General features: G+C 41.2%; 1 protein-coding gene across 1 annotated transcript; it reads right to left on the reverse strand.

The window, feature by feature from the left end:
- Positions 1 to 2,488: 2,488 nt before the first annotated feature.
- Positions 2,489 to 15,867, reverse strand: LOC135989952 (acyl-CoA (8-3)-desaturase-like). The gene is made up of 12 exons (XM_065637107.1): positions 15,642 to 15,867; positions 12,372 to 12,482; positions 11,725 to 11,922; positions 10,605 to 10,706; positions 9,861 to 9,989; positions 8,253 to 8,310; positions 7,739 to 7,815; positions 7,175 to 7,272; positions 6,728 to 6,824; positions 5,497 to 5,576; positions 5,199 to 5,324; positions 2,489 to 4,855 (listed from the first exon to the last, which is right to left on the reverse strand). Exons 1-12 carry the CDS (start codon positions 15,858 to 15,860, stop codon positions 4,804 to 4,806), a joined length of 1,347 nt encoding a protein of 448 aa, XP_065493179.1. The 5' UTR covers positions 15,861 to 15,867; the 3' UTR covers positions 2,489 to 4,803.
- Positions 15,868 to 22,268: the final 6,401 nt, after the last annotated feature.

A 22,268-nucleotide genomic window follows, 5' to 3' on the forward strand; every position in this document is an offset into this window, starting at 1 on the left:
GTTTCTAAATTCTTTCAGTCAGCTTCCACTTGAACCATCTTATCCAGTTGCCTCCCTAAATATACAGCCTGAGTGAAGAACAAAAGCAAAGATACAAATTTTGGAGAGGGAAATGTAGCCTTATATAGCTCCCTTCATCGTGAAATAAGCTTTGTTCAGCCAAGCTCATCCATAACCCCAAAGCTTCAGAATCCTTTTTGATTTGTGTAAGAATATTTGCTGCAGCTGCACTGACATTACTTATCCATAGAAACAGCCACCAAGTCAGCATCACTCGAATCTTTCAGAAAACCTACAGGGTAAAAACCTGGAGTCCATGTAATCATGAGGAGAGAGGAAATATTGACTAGTTGAAGGTGGGAAAGAGGTTGATGGAAATCCCTTTGCAAAAGAGTTAGAGGGGCAATGATTAAAATTATCCAAGGGGGGAGTGAGAGAAAAGCTGAGGTGGGAGGAAAATACTGGAGTTGTGTAATATTAGAACAAAAAAGTGGAAGAAGAAATAACAGATTTATGATGTTCTTCCTCCTTTTACTATAAAAGATTCTCTATATTTCATCTTTAAAAAGCCTAAACATCATCAGGTACGTGAAACGTTTGATGATGGAGTGTCCATTACCAATTTGAGAGAGAAACTTGTGAGAAGTGACCCTGATCAGTCAATTAGAAAAAAGAGATTAAGGGAACAGTGGCTCGAAGAAGCAATTCGGCATTTGGAATAGAAAGAGAAGGAATATAAGTGATTTAGTTCCCTCTGCACATCGATTGTAAGAATCCTCTGGAACATTGCATTTCACTCTGGTCACCTAAAACCAGACAGACTTCCAGATGGACGACCTAGATCTTCAACCTGACTTGCACATTCTCTAATTTACTCCTATCTGTAAGATTATTGAAATGGAGGATCCAGGAGACTGGCTTTGGGTTTTGGTTTTGTTTTTTTTTTTCCCTTCAAGACTGCATTTTAGTAGAGGTCGGGCTTTTGATTGTGTTTATTTCTCAAAAGTCTCTGGTTTCTTTGAAATTTTGAGCATTCAGAAAGGTAATGCCTTGAAACAAACATTTTTCTTTGATGGACTGACTAACTACGAATTTAAAGTTACATTAAATCCCACATGCGAGGCAGCGGAACTTTAAGCATGCAGATACAGTTGGGTGTACGAGCTGGACAAGATCAAGGGGTTTAGTTTCCATTATTTCAATTAGAATTAAACATTGAGTGCCTGTGAGAAGCTGGGCATAGGATTACTGCAGAATAAAAAGCATGCTGCATTACTATGTCTGACACACTATTGATATATTTAAGTGAGCAGAGTTCTATTCCAAATGACTGTCAGTGACTTTACCACATTTATTTTGCTCTTTTTTTCTACCTGTAAAAGAAAAAAAAAACCCCACTACTAACAGAAAGTATAAACTCCTGAAACAAGCAGGATTCCGCAAAGTATTTCCTTTATTTCCTTGTTTCTTCCAAGTAGTCTAGATTGTATGTATTATATTTCAGGGAACATTATGGTTTTGAAAAACATGATGAATAAGTTTACAGTCTCCAGAGGACTGTTTAAGTACAAAGCCTGTATTTCAATGTTCTTAGTCTCTGCCATGTATGTTTTCTGTTGAACAAGCTTTCACTGGGCACGTTTTATTCTCCTCCTATGCCAGTGTTACAGTTGGGGCAATTTCCAATTATTACTCATTAAGATCAGGTTATTAGAGACCTCAGTATTAGTGCAAACGCAAAATGAAGTGGTTTGCCAACTTCTCACCAGGTGTTACCCCGAACCCTTGGAGTTTGAACAGTGTTAGAAGCAGATTAATTGTTAATAACCTTTATGAAATAGATAAAGAAATGAATGTTCACACAGAGGAGCCTGTCGAACCAATTAGAGAGTTAGAAACCTTTTAATTAAAATGAAGTTGCAAAAAGATTCGATAAATTAGTACATTCAAATTAGTAGAACGCAACAAGTAATCAGTTTGATTTATGCAGAAAGGACCGTTTTGTGTCAGTCTTGTATTTAGAGGATTTCAGCGGGGCCAGGATATAATCAGCACAGGTTTCAAGTCTCACCAGTAAAAAAATAGGAATCCTTAATATTTATATTACCTTCCCTGAGATATCCACTAAAAAATGTCTCATATTACCAAATAGAGCATATAGAGAAATCCCTGCATTCAGCTTAAGACGCTTAAATACTTCTAAAATGTTATTACTGTTGCACATAATTGTGGATATTGCCATTCCAATCAACCTTGGATTTGGGAACACAGAATTATTTTAGGTACTAGTTAGAAGGGATTTTCAAATTACATTCAAAGCGTTTTTCAATAACTACTTGTTTAATCAGGATCCTTTTCAATGACATCTGTCAGTTATTATTAGGAAATAACTAGAACAGTGTTATTAGTATCTGCACTTACACATAAAGTACGAATAAAAAGATTAAAGAGGGATGTTCTTAAAAAAACAAAGGCAAAAATAAAAAGTCCAAACTCCTCCTGCTTTGTGCATTGGGCTTGATATAATTCGTTATCTAGAAGAATGCTGTTGTCTGTAGCTTATAAAACATGGAAGTTGCTCATCAGTGGGTTGCAGATGGGTCATGTCGTTCATGGGTCATGCTGTTCACAGTGGTATCTCACTTCAAAACCTTTCACGTTTTCCTCCTTTGGGTGGTTTGTCCTGCAAGCTGGGGCATAGTGTTCTGGATGCGGATGGCAGAGGAGAAGAACCACTTTTCTTCCACGTGGTCTTTGCTTTTATAGGCAAATTATCTACTTATTTGCCATTAATGCTGCCTTCATGGTTTTAGGTCAGTTAGGTGAATATAGTACAAGTTTTGCCAGTATGGCTCAACTGTCTCATAATGGACTATAGTAGCTATAAATGATATTAGAAAATGTCATCATTGAATCATCATTCCTTTGCAAAATCAGTAAGATTAATTGGAGGTCATACACTCTTTCTAATACAGGTATTGACTTTCAATCTAAAAATCATGACAAGAAGCTTTATTGATATTTATTGATATTTCTTGTTTTCTCCTGTATTCTAGCTTCTCCAAATAACCACGTTATCACCACTCAGCTTTTTTTCCCCCTTCTCTTTTTTCCTGCTGTTAATTGATACCCACACATCTCTTTGTTCTTTCACACATTCTCTATTCTGTTTGTCTGTTATTCAATGTTCATGTCTCCTCATTTACAGTTTACCTTTCCCATATGGTTTAAAGCACTTTTTTTGAAAATATCCTACTCTAGGCCTCCTCCTAGCTTCTTCATTTTGTTGGCTCTCTCGAAACCCTATAGAGTTCTTGGAGAGCTCCTGTGTCTCTATACAGGTGGTCATTAGACTTTCCACTGGCAGAAACTGTCCTTGACCATAAGCAGAGGGGGATTAGGTCCTTCTTGGGAGCCAAACAGCTAAATTCCAGGTACAAAACTGGTGAGAAAGAGTTCCAGGAAAGGAGCTGGTTCTTAGGGATGCTGAAAGAGAAGAAAAGTTTGCAAGGCCCAAAGAGGCCCCTGTGGGATGATAGATTTAGGTATGATTTATTTCCTTTTCTGGATATAGGAACAGAGCCACAAATGTACTTAGTTGCCTAACAACCAATATGGAATGCCCACAGGTCCCTGGAATCACTGGGAAGTAAGCATTTAGATAAATATTAACATATAAAAAACCCAATAAAAGCTAGAGTACCCTAAATATCCTTCCTCAGTGCCTAGGCTTCTTAGTCTTATTCATAGCTGGTCTATATCAGAAAGTGAATCAGACAGCACAGACACCACTCAGTTGAAACACATAAATAGATTAATGCATATAAATAATACATGCTACACAGACTCTCTGGACTGTATTCAAACCAGCTATTACAGGTACGATACGTAGCATCTAGTTACCTGCCTCCCTCTGCAATCCATGAACAGCGCACGTACTTGTACGATAGTGATGGGGACACGTCCCAGGCCATCTTGTTCTTCACGTACTTATTTTTTCTGTTCTGAAATATCTCTTAAAGATCCTCCCTGTCCTAATGTGTCCTGACTTCCTTTAGTTTGCTTTGTCCTATCCCATTTTCACTGATCCACCGAGCCAAAAACACCAAGAAGGAGATCGTACTGGAGCCTTTCAATACTGAAAGATGGCTACAAGAAATATGGAGACATTTTACCTGTGCTTGTAGTGACAGGACAACAGGCAACAGTTTTAAACTGAATGAGGGTAGATTTAGATTAGACATAAGGAAGAAATTCTTTACTATGAAGGTGGTGAAATGCTAGAACTGGTTCCCCGGAGAAGTTGTAAATGCTTCATCCATGGAAGTGTTCAAGGCCAGGTTGAATGGGACTTTGAGCCATGTGATCTGGGTGAAGATGTCCCTGCTCGTGGCAGGGAGTTGAACTAGATGACCTTTAAGGTCCCTTCCAACCCACACCAGCCTATGATTCCATGACTCTGCAAGGAAGTTCTTCATAGACTTTTCCCGTAAGCAATGAGCTTCTGCCTCCGACAAAATGAAATGATTGAGCTGATTCAAGGGCTACTTCTCCCCGATTTAAAGGTCTAGTTCATCGTGGCTCTAAATTCTGAGTTTGAAAGCAGGAAAAATAGAGGTTCATGGTTGGGAACAAGAAAAAAAAAATGTATTCTTTAAGCCACTTTCCCACCCATTCTTACTGAAAGGAGCTTTGCCCAGCTCCTGACTTTCTATGCCAGAAGACACCCAGAAGTGGATGGTCTGTGCTGACTCTTTGCAGCAGCTGTCTGGTGAAGAGGTTCCCTTGGAGAGTTGCCAGTGCCTACCCATGCAGATATGCTTCAAGCCAGTGCTCCCCAGAATCCTTCAGTGAACTGCAAGAACGGAAAGTTAAAACAATCACTTATGGGGAGACAATGTGCAGATTCGTGGGAAGCAAACTGTAGTTTAGATGTAAAAACAAGTAAACGGAAAAAATTGATTAAGAACTGCATGGACATCTCATAGGAAAGCCCGACTACAGGGAATGAGTTGAGATGATTTAAGGAAGGAAAAAAAAAATCTTTGAAATGGAAAATTTTTTAAATTTAAAAGTACCTTTAGAAAAATGTAAATGAAGTCTATGTTTGATCTCTCCATGGATCTTGATTTGAAATGGCTGCCTATGTCCCTCACGTGTTATTACAATGCAAAACTATATTGTTAATTGATACTTACTGCAAAATATCTACAAAGGCTGTCAGTAAAGTTTTGCTTTTATACTCAATGCCATGCTTATCGCAAAGGGATTTCACCAGAGGAGCTGCTTTCCAGTAGTTATGTCGAGGCATCGTGGGGAAAAGGCTGCAGAGTTGAATGAGAGACTTATTGTAAGACTTTGGTAGCACCAAAATATTTCCCTGCCCTCCCCAAGAACAAAGGGTCTCCTGAGATGGTTTCATGGGAAACCACATGGTCTTTCTCACTTTTAAGAGCCCCGTGTTATTCCCACTCTTCTCCCCATAATCATACTCACTGGTGCTCAATTTGGAAGTTCAGGTGCCCGGTGAACCAGTCATTGAACAAAGATTGGTTCACGTTGCACGTTGCGTGGAGCTGAGAGAGGGGGGAAAAAAGGACCAAAGAAACACATGATTTAGCCTCTATTTTTCTGGAAGTCTGATAATTGAACCCCAGCAATTATTACCCACACGCATACAGCATAAAAGACAGTTTAGTGTCAGGAATTACAGCCATCATTGCCCTGAATAATTAAACAAAGTCTAGATTGAAATGGGTTATATAAGTTAATTTAGTGAGTTCTTCACTCAGAAAGAACAATTTCTTCTCTGGCATGCACATATCCGCAACTGGGATTCTCTGAAGAGATTTTCCTCACATCTTTAACTTGGATTGAAAGAAAAGATGCCCCAAAAAAACCCAAAAAAACATTCTTCTGGTATCCTCCAACCAGTACAAGTGGAGTCAGATGCAAAATACGGTGACAAATATTTGTGTCCATGGGCTTCATCTCACCTAACTTAGATGCCTTTGGTTTGAAATCTGCATCTGCGCTCATCACTTCAGAGTCAGTGGAGAAAAATAGACATTTTTACGATGCCATTCATCTGACCTGCTTTAAATGTCTTTTTTAGAGTAAGATGAATCATGCTCTAGAAATAGGTTTTTCTCTGCCATGAATGTAGCAGGTGTTCAGATGCAGAAATCCAGCTCTGGTCAGATGAATATCGGGCTGGGTCTTTTTCCCTTAATGTACAGAAATATGCTTAGAATCTACAATGTGGGATTATACTGCCAGAGGCCGTATAGATGTGAGTAAAATTGTATTTATAGACTCATTTTTATCAGACCTAACTTTTGTCAGTTTTATCTTATCTGCGGTAAACCTGCAACCTATAGGGTAAAAAAATAAAGGTATCCAGTCCCACTTTGCTTCTCTTTAGCTGGCATAAAGAGGAGATTGACTGTTAAGCCCTCAGTATTTTTTCATACTGCGAAGGGAAAAGTGGTGTGAAAAACACATCAAAACTCTTCAGTGAAAAAATGACTTTTTTTTAAATCTAGATATCCCATTTTCCAACTAAAGTTTTAAATGTTTGGACTACTACTGGATAGCATACCTTTTTAATGAACGGCAAGGATAAACCTCATTAACATGGCATTAAAGCTAAGAGAAGAACAAGGTCGTCTTTGTCCTATAATTCAGAACAGGAAACCCACTCTTCCAGAAGAAAGAAGATTCTCACCTGTGTAGATACCCAGTCTTGGTTCTTATCATAATCAATGTCCATTGGAATGTGATTCATCTGTGTCACCCAAATAAACCAGTTACTCTCTAGGTACCTGGGCAGATAAACAGAAAATCACTTCTCGTATCTCTAATCCCACCCAGATTTGCCATTAAAACACTTCACTGAATCTCAAGTAAAAGAGCATTTTTACATAATTCAGGATTTTCTGTTCCATTCCTTTACCTCATAACTTTTGGAGTTTCTTTTGAGAACTACTAAGTTTGTAGCTGTGAATGTCCCTGAACAACCACCACCACTCCCCAAAATTATACTCCTCCTTTTTGACTGACTGCTTATTTCTGAGAAAACTAGCGAGTACGACCAGTTTTCATTTATTCCCGTCAAAGCTCAATGTTGTTTACAAATCTTAGTCCTGGGGACTCTGGGTGTGCTGTGCGTTACCTGGCCAGCCAGTAGTACACCATGAAATTGTTAAATCCCATTAAAGGAACATACATGAGACAGACTCGGATGTTGAACAAAACTGTCAAAACCAGTTCCTGGAAAAAAAAAAAGCAATAAATAACAATCAGCCTTTGTTAATGAACCTGCTCTGCTTCCCTTTGCTTGAACTGCAGCATAAAAAAACGTTCTTATTTATTGATCTCTTATTTATGAAGAGAAAGCTCCACACCATCATCCTGCCCCAAGTCGAGTGTTATCTCTGAAATATTCCCACAGTGCTCACTTTACTATCAGTAACTAAAAGACCAGCAAGCAGCCCTCCCGTCTTCTATATCTAGGTCTGATAGTTTTCTATTAATTTTTATTAATATTCAGCTGCTAAGAGGATAAAAAGCCTCTTCCAAAGAAATTCACCCTGGACCCATTGATTGCATTCCTGCTGCAGCAAGCCTAGAATCAGCTTTTTCTATCTTAAATTCCACAGTCACCTGAGGTGAAGGTAAATAAAGCCACGGAGTGAGGACATGTTTTGAAAGTCTAGTCAATGAAAGTGATGCTTACCAACCACTTTTTCCTCTTGATTGCAAAGTAGAATATAGACAGCTGGAAGAAGGGTATCAGTGCGAGTGGGGCCAATACTGAAAAAATGAAAACAAAGACATTCATAACTTCACTGCATTGTAAATCTTACAGAATACTGGGGGAAGGGGACATGACAGTTCCCCTAAAAGATTCTTTTTTACAGTGGAATAGAAAAATTGCTGTATTCCATTTACACTAACTTTTCATGTGTCCACATAATCTCCTCTTCTTTTCACCTCACCCCTTCTTCATTTCTTTCCCATCCCTTTCCTGCTCACACTTGGTTCGCCCCATCTAACCCAACATCACATAATCCTAACAGAAGCAACAAGGGACAAACCCTGCTCGCGTGAACCTTCTTTAACATGAAGGAACCTTCCTGAAGCCGTGACTTGAACGGGAGTATCTACAAAACCTTTATTTTGGGGCGGAGATGCGCTCATGATTTTTAAGTGAAGATCCTACAGCGCTGCGAGGAAACGGGGATACTCACAGAAGAAATATTTATGCTGATAATTGTAAGGCATGAATTTCTTCTTCTTTTTTCCAAGCTGAAAAATGAGAAGACGTCGTAATGAGCCAGTGGGAGATCTGAGACCCTTCATAAGATGTTTCTTATTCCTGCCTAATGAGCACATCAAGAACTACCTCTTAATGTCTCTAAACTTGATGGCTGATGAATCCAGGATGTGTTTGGTCTGAGTGCTACACCTGAATTCCTTTATCAGATGAGATATGATGCAAACATCCCAAATCTTTGCGTAATAGAGGAGACAGTGGTCAGAAATGACACAAGCATTTGGATGTTATCCTAAAATGACTGCAAGATCCAAGTAGTAAATATACTATGAAGACATCTATCATTTTTTTCCCTGAATATTTTGCCTTCAAGTGCATGAAACAACAAAGAGATTAAATATTCACAAAAAGAACAATACATTTATTTCTTCACAGTGTATTTGTTCACTATTTGCACAAGAGAGTTCTTAGTATAATCTGCAAATTTTGTACTCATGATTCTTCAAAGGACAAGATAATAAGGAGGTAAAGTGAAGTATTTCCAGAGCTCTCCTATTACTGAGAAAAAAACCCCTTTAACATCTCAAAGATATCTTCATTGGATCAAAATTGAAACAACAACAAAAAATGAACTGAACTAAATGAAACCACTGAAATCCATTTTGCCCAGCCCCAGCGTCCCTGACTCTTTTCTGTTAAAAAATAGGAGGACATGAGAACTCATTTCCTACATTTTCACTTCTATCAAACCCAATATATCACAGCCAGCTCACTCTAGATGCTCATGTTAATATATAATATGTATAATCTTTCAGAAGACCACTGACAAAATCCTTCCCAGTTGCAGCTAACAGTTTAATATGAATAAGTATTTTGTATAAACTATCTTCACAGGTGTCTTTCTGAGACAGCAGAGCTGGAATTTTCCACATGCCTTGGAGAGCTGTAATTTCTGTGTTTATTACCAGTTAAAAGAGAGGGGCTGGTTATCTAACAAAGATGCCATTTCATCACCCCAGGAACAAAATGCCAGGGAAAGACAGACCAAAAGAGGTCTTATTTATCCTAACGATAGCAGAAGTCATCAGGGAGGGTCTGTTCACGGTTTTTATTTTTATGAAAGCCACGACATTTGTCGTTAAGAAATAATTTGCTACGCTTGTGTTTTGTGCATAGCAGCTATGCTGGTCCCGAGGGATTTAAGTGCCAAACAGGTCCCGCAGCCAAAAGGCCCAAGAGGGAACGTCTGACTCGCTGTCTATAGGGTCACTAACAGCATCTAACACCCCTGCAAGCGGGCTGACTCACCCTTTGGCTTGCCTTCAAGGTGCTTACCCTGCTCTTCTAACAACACAGAGCACTTAAGCACAGGTTTTAAGACTTTGCTTCTCAATAGCTGGCGCCTAAGCACCATAATAACCAACCGGCACGTGAGACTTGCAGACCTTGTGTTAGAGAATAGAACACTTTGGGGATTATCGTGAGTTCTATGCGGAGTGGCACGATCTGGGTTATTGTTCTACCTCACTCTGTAGCTTTCTGTCAATAAAACCTTTGCTTCTCCAGGCATCTCCATGCTCACCTCCACAGAGAGTGGCTTTCCCAAGCTGAACAGGAGAGGGTGCATGTTGAGGTCGGGGTCTTTGCGGAAGCAGTTGGGTTTGGCGTGGTGCTGGTTGTGCAGGTGATTCCACCAGCTGGCTGGTGCTCCCTGCGGGAAAAGTTGAAGACCAGGGATTCGAACCAGAACAAGAGCAATGATTACATCACTATTTGGCCACCGTGGTTGCACTTACGCTTCCCTCACAGGTGGTACTGCCTGAAGGTAGAATCACAGAATAGTCTGGGTTGGAAGAGACCCTCGAAATCATCCAGTGCCCCCCCTGCCCTGAGCAGGGACATCTGCACCAGCTCAGGTTGCTCAGAGCCCCGTCCAGCCTGGCCTGGGATGTCTCCAGGGATGGTTCAGCCACCACCTCTCTGGCCAACCTGGGCCAGGCTCTCACCGCTCTCATTGTCAAAAATTTCTTCCTCGTGTCCAGCCTGAATCTCCCTCCTTTAGTTCAAAACCACCACCCCTTGTCCTATCGCAACAGGCCTTCCTAAAAAGTCCATCCCCATCTTTCTTATCGGCCACTTTTAAGTACAGAAAGGCTGCAATAAGGTCTCCCCGGAGCCTTCTCTTCTCCAGGCTGAACAACCCCAACCCTCTCAGCCTGTCCTCATAGCAGAGGTGTTACACCTGATCATTTTTGTGTAGGGACACTCCCATTCATTACACAGGTCAGATTAGCCCCAGAGAATATTCGCACCATGAGTCAATCACCTTCAGAACAGTTATCACAACGATCTGCAGCAGTCGATTCCATTGAGGCTTCCTGAAGACAGAACAGTGCCCCAGATCATGTTGGAACCAGCCCATCTGGATCTGGAAGACAAAAGGACCACTGAGGAATCAGAATCACAGCAGCATTGCATCCATTCGCCTCAAAAGTCTCTGTAACTTCATGGTGTGAGTGCATCTTCTGGTTTGGGGAAAAACCACTACCCACTGTCCCACGTGCTCGATGTTGAGAACCTGCTTTCAGTCCTCTAAAGCCACTCCATGCCAGATATTGATGTTATTGTAGCAGCTAAAGGGAAAGCAGTAACGCATCATGACAATTAATTTGACTGTTACAGCATTTGCTCCCACCACCAATACGTAATTTCTAAGGAACCAGCTAGAAAGCATAAGAATTTCCAAATCCATAGCTTCATTGCATTTCATATTCTCATGGGAATACAAGGACTCTCTTTGAGGGGTATATGCTTTGGAGATATTAGGCAAATAGAACAGATTATTTTTAAAATGAGTTTCTTTGCGCTTGTTCCATGGATGTCTGAGCAAACCTAAGGTTTCAGTGCTACTAAAACTTCTTGCTTTCTTCCTCCCCTCGCCCTCCGATTTCTCCCACCTAAGGGCCACAAAATCCTGTTCCCTCCTTCCCTATATCGACCCTGACACGTATTTTGCTGTTCTGTGATTCAGTTTACTAAACCAGCAGATAATTATTCAGGGTTGGTGAGTGTAACTCACTCATAAAGGACCCGAAACACACGAGAGCCATCAGACAGTGAACAAAAGGAACATGGAGCCAGAAGTGGAGTAGATAATGAAATATTCTGCCTTTTGCTGGGGTAAGCGATTAGATCAGCTCATCCCATCTTGTGAAACTGTCAGCTCCACAACACCTCACCAACCCCAGGGAGGAGCTTGTCAGCAAAACTAGATTTGCTGGAGCCAACAAAAATCATGATGTGGAGCGTGCTTGTTGCCTTCAGCCAGATAACAGGATCTAAGAAGAGGCAGTAGAGCAATGACTGGGGTATGAACATGTAATTAATCCTCTCCATCTGGAAGAACCAAACGTATCTGCAGTGTCAAACAGCTGCCAGCAGTTTACCTGAGCGACGGTGAAGAACACAATGCCAACCAGGAAAGGCACCAGGGATATCCCAAAGTACCAGACGATGAGCCAGGATGCAGCATCCAGTACCAGAAAGTGAAGGAAAATCAGGAAGAAGAAGATGTAATTTGGCCTCAGAAGCCCCATCTTCTCAATGGTGCAGCGCAGCTCACGAAAATCCTCTAAAAGTGATTGCTGTGGGGAAAGTGAGCATTAATAGACTGTTTACTTTGAAAACGCAACATAGCAGACCCCGGAACCCCAGTGTTGCCATGAAACTCAGTGGAAATATTCTATCAGAGGGGTCTCTGTGCAAAAACGAGCATGAGATAACAGATCTTGGTGATTTGCCACTGGAAAACAAGTCGCCAATAGGCTCTGCTAACTGAGACATCACGGTGGGAAGAAATGAGCAGGATTTGGGGCTCTGGGGTTCATTCCTCACACCCAGGTGTGGCTGTAGCGATTCTGGGACAGTGCATGTTTCCATGCATGAGTACTAGCAGCTGCCTCCCCACCACCCAGCCTATGGCACAACGTCAGGCACGCTGGATCCAAAATTATTTCTGCTATGTCTCTTATTATCCATCTCCTCCCATGCCGAACCCCAAGCCATTCCCACAGCTGGATTCTAGGACACTCACTTTTTTGTTAGACTCAAAGCTGGGTTGATCTGGTGCCAACTCCCCAATCAGCAGAGATTTCAAGTATTTTTTCACCAGGGACTTATCATTGTGAAATGCTATGAAGGCATCCTGAGAAACACACGAAGGAATGGGGTAAGAAAAGGTGTGTGACTAAACACCAGATGCTGAGAGACTACTTTTTACAGGTCTTTGATGTAATACATAACCCACTTTCCTTTATCCAGAGACTTCTGGATTTTTGCACCCCTTGGTTCCTCCTGTAGTTCTTTGTCATCAGCTGGAGCTTGGCCCAAGGAAGCTGGAGAGGTTTCAAGAAACTAGGTTTCATAAAAGTACCTGGGCGAGGCAGGTAACAAACATCAAAGTGTTTGATGAAAAACTCTTTGCAGAGACAAATGTGCTCTTTCATCAGCTTGTTTCAGCACAGTCCTTCCCTAGAAGGCTCCAGCCAGCAGCCCTGCCCTATGGATGGGACCCAGGAGCAGCAAAACATGTCAATGAATGAGGCTTCTCTTTGCTACGCTTTGGAGAAAAGGATTATGTTTTTAAAATCCTGCCTTTATTACACTAGGGCCATGGGAAATAAATGCTGAAGCTCCATACACAGGAGGACTAACTGGGCATCTCTTACAGTTCCCTGTACATTTTCAGTCTGATTGACGTTTTGGGGAACTGGGTAACACCAGTGACACAAACAAGCCTGTCGAAGAACCATTCAAAATAGCAGTTTCAAAACGAAATATCAACTCTGGAGTAAAGGATGAAACTCCAGAAAAACCAAGACTCTCCTTTAGCTTATGTCCTCATTGAGCTCTTCAGAGGAAAGGTAAAGAGGCTGACTATACTCTTTTGTGTCTCAGAAAGAGCAGATAAAGCAAAAACCTCAGTGTCTGAGCAGCGAGGTACTTGCTGATTTTGGCTTTGAAAATCAAGGTGGGTGATCATGACAAAAAAAAATTCTGCACACATTTGGAGAGGATTAAGTCCCTGGCAGAGGGCAGGGGACTTGCCTTGTGCATTTTGACATTCCTCGGGAGTCTCTGTTCAGACACAGTCTGTCTCCGAGCACTTTGGTCTAGAGGAGCTCAGAGCCAAGGCGACTTCTTGGACAGATGAGCTTTCTACAGGGATCTAGTGGCCCTTTGTCCCAGTGACAAATCAGTGTCTCTGTTCAGACACAGAGAACTGGGGAAACCTTTCCATGATGATTCCGTGCCCTTCATCCAACAGTTTTTTATACATTTTTATGTAGCTGCCTCTTGCCAGGAGCCCTAGAACTGAGTCAAGTTGTAAATCTCTATATTGCAGCTTAGAAACAGGAGCCAGAATCCTTTTGAACCGAATTTCCTACCCACCATATCAGTATCGCAGATTTTTATCGCAGAAATGCAAGCCTCTCAGTCCTGCAACCTGGCCTTTCTCCTCCCTGCTCTTAGGCCCTGATTATCGCCTTACAAGAGATTAACTTTAATGACCACCATCTGCAACGCACCTAACCTCCAATATTTGACATCAGTGTAACGTTCTGCTACGCATATCATCTATATTTACAATGTAATCCACACAGAGGAAGCAATTCTCATAATAAAGGTATAATTAAGCAGTCTAGAGGAAAAAAATTCTCACCATATTTATATAATTATGAGCTCTAGAGTAGTCAAGAGTACTTGGGGGAAAAAATGATAAAGATTAGCAGAATAAAAATTGAGAGCAAGACAGAAGAATGTCATCATGATGCAACATAAATCCACAGCGTACCCGCAATCTTGACTACTGCATGTAGTTCTGGTCCTTCTGTCTTCAAAGGGATGTAGTATAACTATACATAGCAAAAAAAAGACAGAGCTCTGGCACAGCTTTCGTGATAGAAGACTGCCTTGGAAAAGAGGTAGCGGGTTAAAGAGTTTTCAAAGGTCGTAAGTAGCATTGAGAAAATGACGGAAAAAATATTCACTCTTTTCATAACACAAGAATGAAATTATGAGGAAGCAGGTTGAAAATGTACAGAAGTAATAATGAGGCTTAATGAGGAAAACCAGATTGTAATATTATTGTAATAACAATAAAGACAACTGAGATCAAAGCTCATTCTTTAAACTCATTCATACCAGCCAAATTCGCTGTGGTTAAAACTCCTTATTGTCTATAAAGCGCAATAATCTAAATGCAATCTTGATCCAGAATTCCTTACACTGGTGGGTGCAGAACCTGGGAGGACACGGCTTGGGGACAAATCATTCCATAAACTCTGTATTCCTTGACTCATTTCATAAAAGCCCAGTAATGGAAACTCCAGGATATTGTGGGCAGGATTAATGTCCCGTCTTCAATTATCTGTTTGCAACCTCACATCACATTATGTAGATGCTACATAACGGACACACAAGCCTCTCTTTACATCAAGGCTGTATCTGCCAGTTAATAAGCTAGAGAAGAAAACCAACAAGACTCAGAATGGTCATTTTTCTTCATTTGAGAACACCAGGTATTTTTCTCCCTCAGTTTCCAGTGGGGTGAAAGGAACGAAACAAGAAAAATAACTGATCTGACCCATTTTGGGCCGTGAGTTAGGAAGTGCTACCCCATTTCACAGGCTGAAACCTGCGAAATTAGGCAGGTTAAGCAACTTCCTTGAAGTCAAAAAGTCTTGTCATGACAAGAATTCAATTGGCGTCTCCCACATCACAAGCTCATGCCCTAATCCTGGTCACGTTTCTAATGCTCGTGTTTCTGACTATTCGGAAATGCAGTATCTGCTTTCAGCAAATAGTCTGTGAGATCTGCTTCGAATTTATCATTTTTGTCAACAAGCAACAAATTATTCTAGAGAAAACCTCTAAATCAAAGAATTTTGCTGGAATCTCTGGAAAACCTACTTTCAAATAGTGATTATTCGTAGAATTTTCCCTCCTCTTCTGCAGCCAAATGTCATACTGCTGCTTTCTCATTTTTCCTGTATTTTATTTCTTCCTCCCTCCTTTCAAATAGCCTTTTTGCTCAAGATCCTTTCTCCTCCACTTGCCTGTGGATATTACTGCTTACAACAGGGTGTAACGAGCCCAGACAGAGCTTTACAATTTGCCTAACAGGTAACTCTGACCTTGATGGTAACCAGAAGAGCGTTTTTACGAACAGCACAGGCACATCCACTGCATTATCTCACCAAGCAGAGTGCCAAAGACCACCAGGACTCTCCACCGGAGTCCCAGCACGTCATCCTGCCCTGACAACAGACCCACCTCTCTCCACCATCCTCCTACATCTTACCGTAGCATCTTGCCCAGCGTAGTGGCTGATAACTCGGCTGCCTCCGGGGTGTCGCTTGGCGAACTTGCTGACGTCGTAAACCTTCCTGTCGATCACCAGCCATTGCTCCCGACCTTGGCCATGGCCGTTGTGGGTTCTGATCTCTTCCCAAGTGAAAAGCCGTGGAAAGGTGGGAGCAGGTTGTGTCTCCTTTCCATTGGAGCCAGTCTGTGGAGCCATTGGTTCCAGCAGGTGTGCAGCCGGTGTGGAGATCTGCTAGTCCAAGCCTGGCAGGTCTATGTCCAGGCAGAGGGTGAACCATCTCAGCCTACCCGTTATACCATCCTACTCCAAGCCACTCCCTGTGCTTCTAGGGCTGGTTGGCTCCCCTTGCCCAAACACACCCTTCCATAGCTCCCTCCTCTTCCACGCTCACATCAGACACTTCGACACACCCTTAAATAAAAGCCCTGGTCCTTCCTGGCTTTTCTGAGCTGCCTTTGGAAGGTCTGGTTACCCGTGAGAGCTGCTGCTTAGCTTCAGTGAATACAAATATGCATAAATAGAAAGAAAGACTTAGTAATATCATCATTCAGTTAAATGAGACGGCAAAATGATGGATAGGGCTAATAATTGAGCACCTTAATAGAGCATTAGGAACTGGGTAAGGTGAGCTGTTAATTTGTGCCCACACCACGGAGTCAATATGGGAGTCATCCAGAAGAGAAACCCAAGGAAGGTTGTGGGCAGCTCTTCTGCAACAAATATTCAGTGACTTTCTTAGAAAACGGTGCCACTGTCAGCCTGCTGTAATCCTTTAATCAGTCATTAACCGCAGGAAATCCTGCATTTGCCATACAGCGGAGCTTCATCATGTCCTACAGTGCCGAAATACAAAGCTGTAAAGCATCTTGAGCAGAGAGCCAAGAGCTGCTATTAAATATGTTTGCTAACATCTCTCATCAAGCTGTAATTCCTGCCTTCAAGTCACGGAGCCAACTCGTACTGTACCCCAGTGAAAACGGCAAAATGCTCCAGGGTCTGCAGTCTCCCCACAAGGTACATCCTCATGGTCTCATCACTACCCAAACTTCAGGTTGTCCTTGGTCCTTGAAATTTTCCATGCTGCCCCTGACATGCTAAATTCATGTGTTTTCGTAACTAAAAGCATTGTTGATCAAAATACCACCAAATCAAAGAAAGAACACCTTAAGAAAACATCTGTCTCCAGTTAATTTACCTTGGACGTTGACAGTACTTTGCATACAGTTGTTTTCAGAGTTTTCTGTGTGTACTCCAGTCACTCAGTCATCTCTTTGTTCAAGTAATTCATTCATAACTCAACAACAGTAATTAAAAGATTTGGGGGTTGAGAATAATAATCATTAATAATAATAGTAATGACAACGACAACAACAACAACAACAACAACAACAACAACGTTAACATCAATTTTGGCTGTAGATTAGGAATTTCTAAAATTGTGTTTAATATCATGGCTTATATAACTAACCTTACTTAAATATTAGTCTTGCAGAGCTGAAGACAAAAATATCTCTGCTGTTCAGAGAGGACCTGCTGCGAAATAAAGAGGAAAGAGCCCTCAGCTGTAATAAATAGCAAAGAGAAAGCAATGCCGTGTTTCCTATGAAGTCACATCAATTTCGCCAGTGACCCAGAAAAAAATAAGCTGACATACATGAAATATTGTCCTACTTCAGATTTAGGATTCTCTTGCTTTCTTTTAATCCAAATTTACTAGCCCTGGGTACTTTTGAATACGCTACAAGCAGCAGGCAGGTATGTTATAGTCTGTCCTCATTAGGTTTTCATCCTATGCCTTTATAAGGCAATACTGAGCTAAGTCCCTAATCACAAGTTTTCCACCTTACTCCAAATGTTTATTTTTGTTTATAACCACAAATACTGGCAACCACAGTGCCCAGTCCCTGCCTAAAACCCGACAAGTTCTAGGTCTCAACTATCTCTGGCGACACTGAGTTTCACAGATAATTCCACATACTGTGATTCAAAGAAACCCGGTGGTTGTGATGAACTCCCAGTTCTGAGAAGCACCAAAAAAAATGAGTTTGCAGATTTCAGGGAAGACAGAAAGATAAGAAAACTAAACTATGTTCTTGCTCAAGGGTGAGGTGAAATACTGGCTGCGTTCCCTGCCTCCCGAGCAGATGGCATGCAGGAAACTTAGGGAAGAGCTGATCAAAGCAGAGATGATCTGATAGGCCCCTGCATCACGAGAAAAATACCCTTTAATTTACATACAATAACTTGATTTTTAAAAGTTTGTCCTTAAGGGACGCTGGAATAGAGTTTACAGGATATTGGTGCTCTAAGTGATGATGAAGCTTCTCAGCTTACCATTATTTTTTCTTAGCACGCTCCGCACAAGCCTCAGAATGCAAATACAGTAAAAATGTGAAGTTTTGAGGTTTTGGTTGGTTTGTTTGTTTTTCTTCCTTGTGTTTCCCAGCGAGTTAACAGTAGCCTAACAACCAGTCGGATAGAGACGGCTGAAATCCCTGCCTTGCCCTCAGCCCTGCATGGAGTGGGCAGCCTTGCTGGCTGACAGAGAATTGTGAATTATGCAATTCTAATTAAATCGTGTAGCAGCATCTTGCAAATTAATCGGTCAAGCCCAAAACAACCGTTTAAAAGCTCCTGACATGCAGCAACGGTTGCACCACCCTAGGTAAAAGAGAAATGTGACTATTAGTATGCATTAAAAGGCAGTGATAAAAGAAGGAGAGGAATAATTTTCACTGTGCTGTCATATTACGTTTCATAACCCTTTATCTTGCTCTAAATAAAAATGAAGACTGTCGACAATAATGATGTGTTCATGTTCTGGCGTGGAATATGTGGAGTCTTACATAAATCATGTTCAGTACTTGAAGTGGTTGTAATAAAATACGCAATAGTTGTTGCAAATTGCTGCATACGTGGGTTTTCTATATATACATGCAAAAAATTTCAAGTTACTCCAAAGCTGGCTGAAAATACATGAAAACTTCCCATTGCCCTTTGTTTGGACTTGTAAATGTAGCAGCTACCTGGAGAGGAGCAGATAAAAATCTGGGTTTAGATTCCGGTCTACAAAGACCTGGAGAACCAGGAACATATTGGAGTGAATAAATAAATAAATGCAGGATGTCTCTGCCTATACACACAGTCAGTAATCACGATTTTCACTGTTAGTACACATTGTGGATGCCAGTATCCATCAAACCACGGCTGTTACTTAGACAATTTGGGAACTCTGAGATACTTGCCCTTCATATGAACAGCGTGCACAGTATTTTATATCTAAATTTATTGAGCATCAGGTCCCATCCAGAGGGTCCTGTTATGCCAATTGATGTTACACTACATGAAAAAGCCTCAAGCAAGTCCTTTCCCAATCTGAAAGCAGAAGCTCTCTCTGTCTACATTATCCAGGTCACCCAACAAATTTCAGAATTACATGGAAAAGTCCAGGTAGGTAGTGAAAGCCACAGTTGTACTCACCCAGATAAAACATTGAGAAATCAGTCACAGTTAATTGACACCATACTCGGTGTTCTGCAACAACTACCCACACACCTGTCAAAATCCATGTCGTATGCATCTGGGAGCTCGTACACGTGCACCGAGCTATTGTTCTACATAGCTGGTTTTGTGACTAAGATTTTCCTTCCACAGGCACTTGACATAGTTTTCCAGTTTTCCAGAAAGCCAGTACGTGACTGCTGAACTGGTAGTTATTGAGCCAACATTTTTTCTCCAGTATCACATAAATGTTTGCATTGTACCCTTGATCCACTGGCACTGCACAGAGTGGTCCAGAAAATAAATGAAAAAAAATCTACTACTAAAGTACACTGAAGTATCTTGTTTCTTAGAAAATCTCTCGTTCCAGAGAAATCCTCTAAGTTCTGAGTAATTTCGTCATATAGGATGCCACCCATGGTTCTCCTGACCACCATTTCAGGCTCTGAGCAACCTGATCTGGGTGAAGATGTCCATGCTCATTGCAGGGTGTTGGACTAGGTGATCTTTGAAGGTCCCTTCCGACCCGAACTATTCTATGGTTCTACCATTCTACGATTTCTACAGAAACTAAATTTTGCATGGAGCGTGTCACACGTGCTGTGAGAATACCTACCCAGTGAGGCTCCTGGGCAAGGCTGGATGAAGAACATCTACTTTATGAGCTGTACAGTCTCACCCAGAAGGAGAACTTAGATGTAAGACAGATAACTATGGGTTGTACCCGTCTCTTAGGTTAGGTGTCAACAGCACAGAGAGTTTGAGAAGCGTGAACTTGGAGATACGCATCTACAATTCCAGTTGCACTTATCTGTGTAGACAGAGCTGAGTGTCTCTGCCCTGCCCTGGCTGGTCTGGAGCTGCGGTGAACAGCACCTTACCTTTGTGGAGGGTTCATGGAGGATGTTCTGCCCTAAAGTGGCTCCGACATCTGGCAGGGACCTGACCTGCATCCATCTGCTCCCAATTCCTGTAGACAAACCTCCTTGCTCCTTCATGGATTTCGCGGACCTTCATCCAAGAATCTCTCTTCTGTGACTATAACTCTTTCCAAACACAGCAAGGAAACTGAAATCATTAAAATTATTTTCTCTGAGGCACAAAACTTAATTTGGAATCCATAATTCAGGGCAAGGCTAGATTCTGAAACAGCTCCTCCGTCTTTTCAAGACACACTAACTTTTGCAGACGCAAAATCTTGTTTTGAAGAAAAAAACAAAACAACAGTAATTACTTGCTTGATAAGAACATGAAACAATACCATGTCAATCAGAAGGAGAACCAGGTTTTCTTTTTTTTTTAAAATATATTCTGAATAAACGAGACACCACCCTGTATTTCAGATGCGGCTACTTTTCAGGAACATCATGTGTTTTCAGAAATGGGACAAAAAACCAAAAGCAAAACCAAGCCTTTTTTTTTTTCTGTAGGGCACAGAGTCAAGTTTGCAGTTGAAGCCTTTTTCACTATCTTGAGGGGTTTAGTTTGCTCAGATACTCAAAGTCTTGATTAACATTTTTTCATTTTCATCAATCCAGATATCACTAGTAAGCTAACACGTGAGTTTTTTTCCACTGTGAAAGCAATCTTTGTATCTTTTGTAAAAGAGGAAAAACCACCTATGAAATACTTCCATTTGGGTTGTGGCAGATGTTGCTTTCACTCCTAGTTTGGATGTCATATTGTGGGTAAACAATAAAAAACAAAATATGGATGCCATGTTAATTATAATGAAGTGTGAAATTAGGTTCTGTAATAAGCACTTGTGAACTTTCTCGCCTAAAACTTCCTATGGAACAATCAGTTGCATTAAGGCACTGAACTATATGCTATAATTTTTTTGTTCTTCTGAGTAAGTTACTAAAACCCCAACACAGAAGATGCTACACAACATGACCCGAGTTGCTATCGCAATTCTGATGTGACCTCCTCATCCACACACCATCTGTAGTTACACATCCTAAATTCTTTTTAAACAGGGCTGATATTAATCTCTCCAACATTCACCATGTACTTTTCTGTTCTGTGTATCTTATTTAACCTGCGATTTCTATGAGATACACCCTTCAACTTCACAGAAGTCAGAACCTCAGGTGCACTTCTGTGGCTTTAAGATCTAGATTCAGTTGATCTAAATAAAATTATAAATTCTAAATTTAACAGCTGTTAAAAGCCCCTCCCTCAAGCACTTGGGTAGCGTTAGATATTGTTACAAAGACTAAATAAGACACAGAATGATTCAAGCTAAAATTGTTAAATGCCTGTAACAAACCCATTTTGTTTTCCCACTGTCATATATTTGAGGCCGGGTTTTTCAGACTAGTCAGCATTTTTATAGCATTTTTTATGTTCAGTGCAGAGCACCCACCGATTGCAGATGTACTTCTGAAAGCTCTGGTTCTCTGAAATTGTGCATTCGCAAGAGAAAAACTCTACAAAAGGTAACCATGCTTCAAAGTTTTTTTAAAATACACGGCTTGTGCAACACCAATTAGGAACAATGTGGCATAAGCATGGATTAAACACCCACGGTGGTTCCACAGCCTACACACAGAGCACCTCAGTTCTTCTGACCTTCTTGTAGGTCTTGGGCCACCTTCCAACTTCTGCAACGTATGAGGCCCAGATCCTGCAACAACTTGTCTCCTGCACTTATTTGACCATAATTCAATTCTCTGCCCTTCACCATCTGCCTCCTACACCATCCTGCCTCAGACACATACCACGGGGTATATTCTGGCAGGGTAACATATGCATTTTGACTCAGAAGTGTGCATCGACCTTCAACTTCTACATCCTATCCTCTCCACAAGGAGGTCAGTCGTATTTTTCATTTATATGGCTGAAGACGACTTGGTACTTGCTTTCATGTCTTTTGCAAAGTTTAATTTTCTAATTTTTGCAAAGTTGCTATCTGTTTTCATCAAGGAGACATCACGCTACATCACATTTTAACTCTGAAACTAAAACGCCCATCCGTCAGGTAGTCAAAGTCCCCAAAGACAGTGGATTCTACAGCAAATGGTCACAGCCAACATGAGTCTTATTTATGCTGCAAAAACATGAATAGGAATTTTACTCCCCTAAAATAGTCTTTGAAGG

Source organism: Caloenas nicobarica, chromosome 5 (assembly GCF_036013445.1).
Source record: "Caloenas nicobarica isolate bCalNic1 chromosome 5, bCalNic1.hap1, whole genome shotgun sequence".
In the NCBI taxonomy this organism is placed as follows: domain Eukaryota; kingdom Metazoa; phylum Chordata; class Aves; order Columbiformes; family Columbidae; genus Caloenas; species Caloenas nicobarica.

Excerpts from the sequence above, each read along its gene's own strand:
- LOC135989952 (XM_065637107.1), bottom strand. The coding sequence starts at position 15,860 with ATGGCTCCACAGACTGGCTCCAATGGAAAGGAGACACAACCTGCTCCC. Across the intron at positions 12,483-15,641 it reads ACGCTGGGCAAGATGCTACG|GATGCCTTCATAGCATTTCA; the intron begins GTAAGATGTAGG and ends TGTGTTTCTCAG. Across the intron at positions 9,990-10,604 it reads TTGTGATAACTGTTCTGAAG|GGAGCACCAGCCAGCTGGTG; the intron begins GTGATTGACTCA and ends CTTTTCCCGCAG.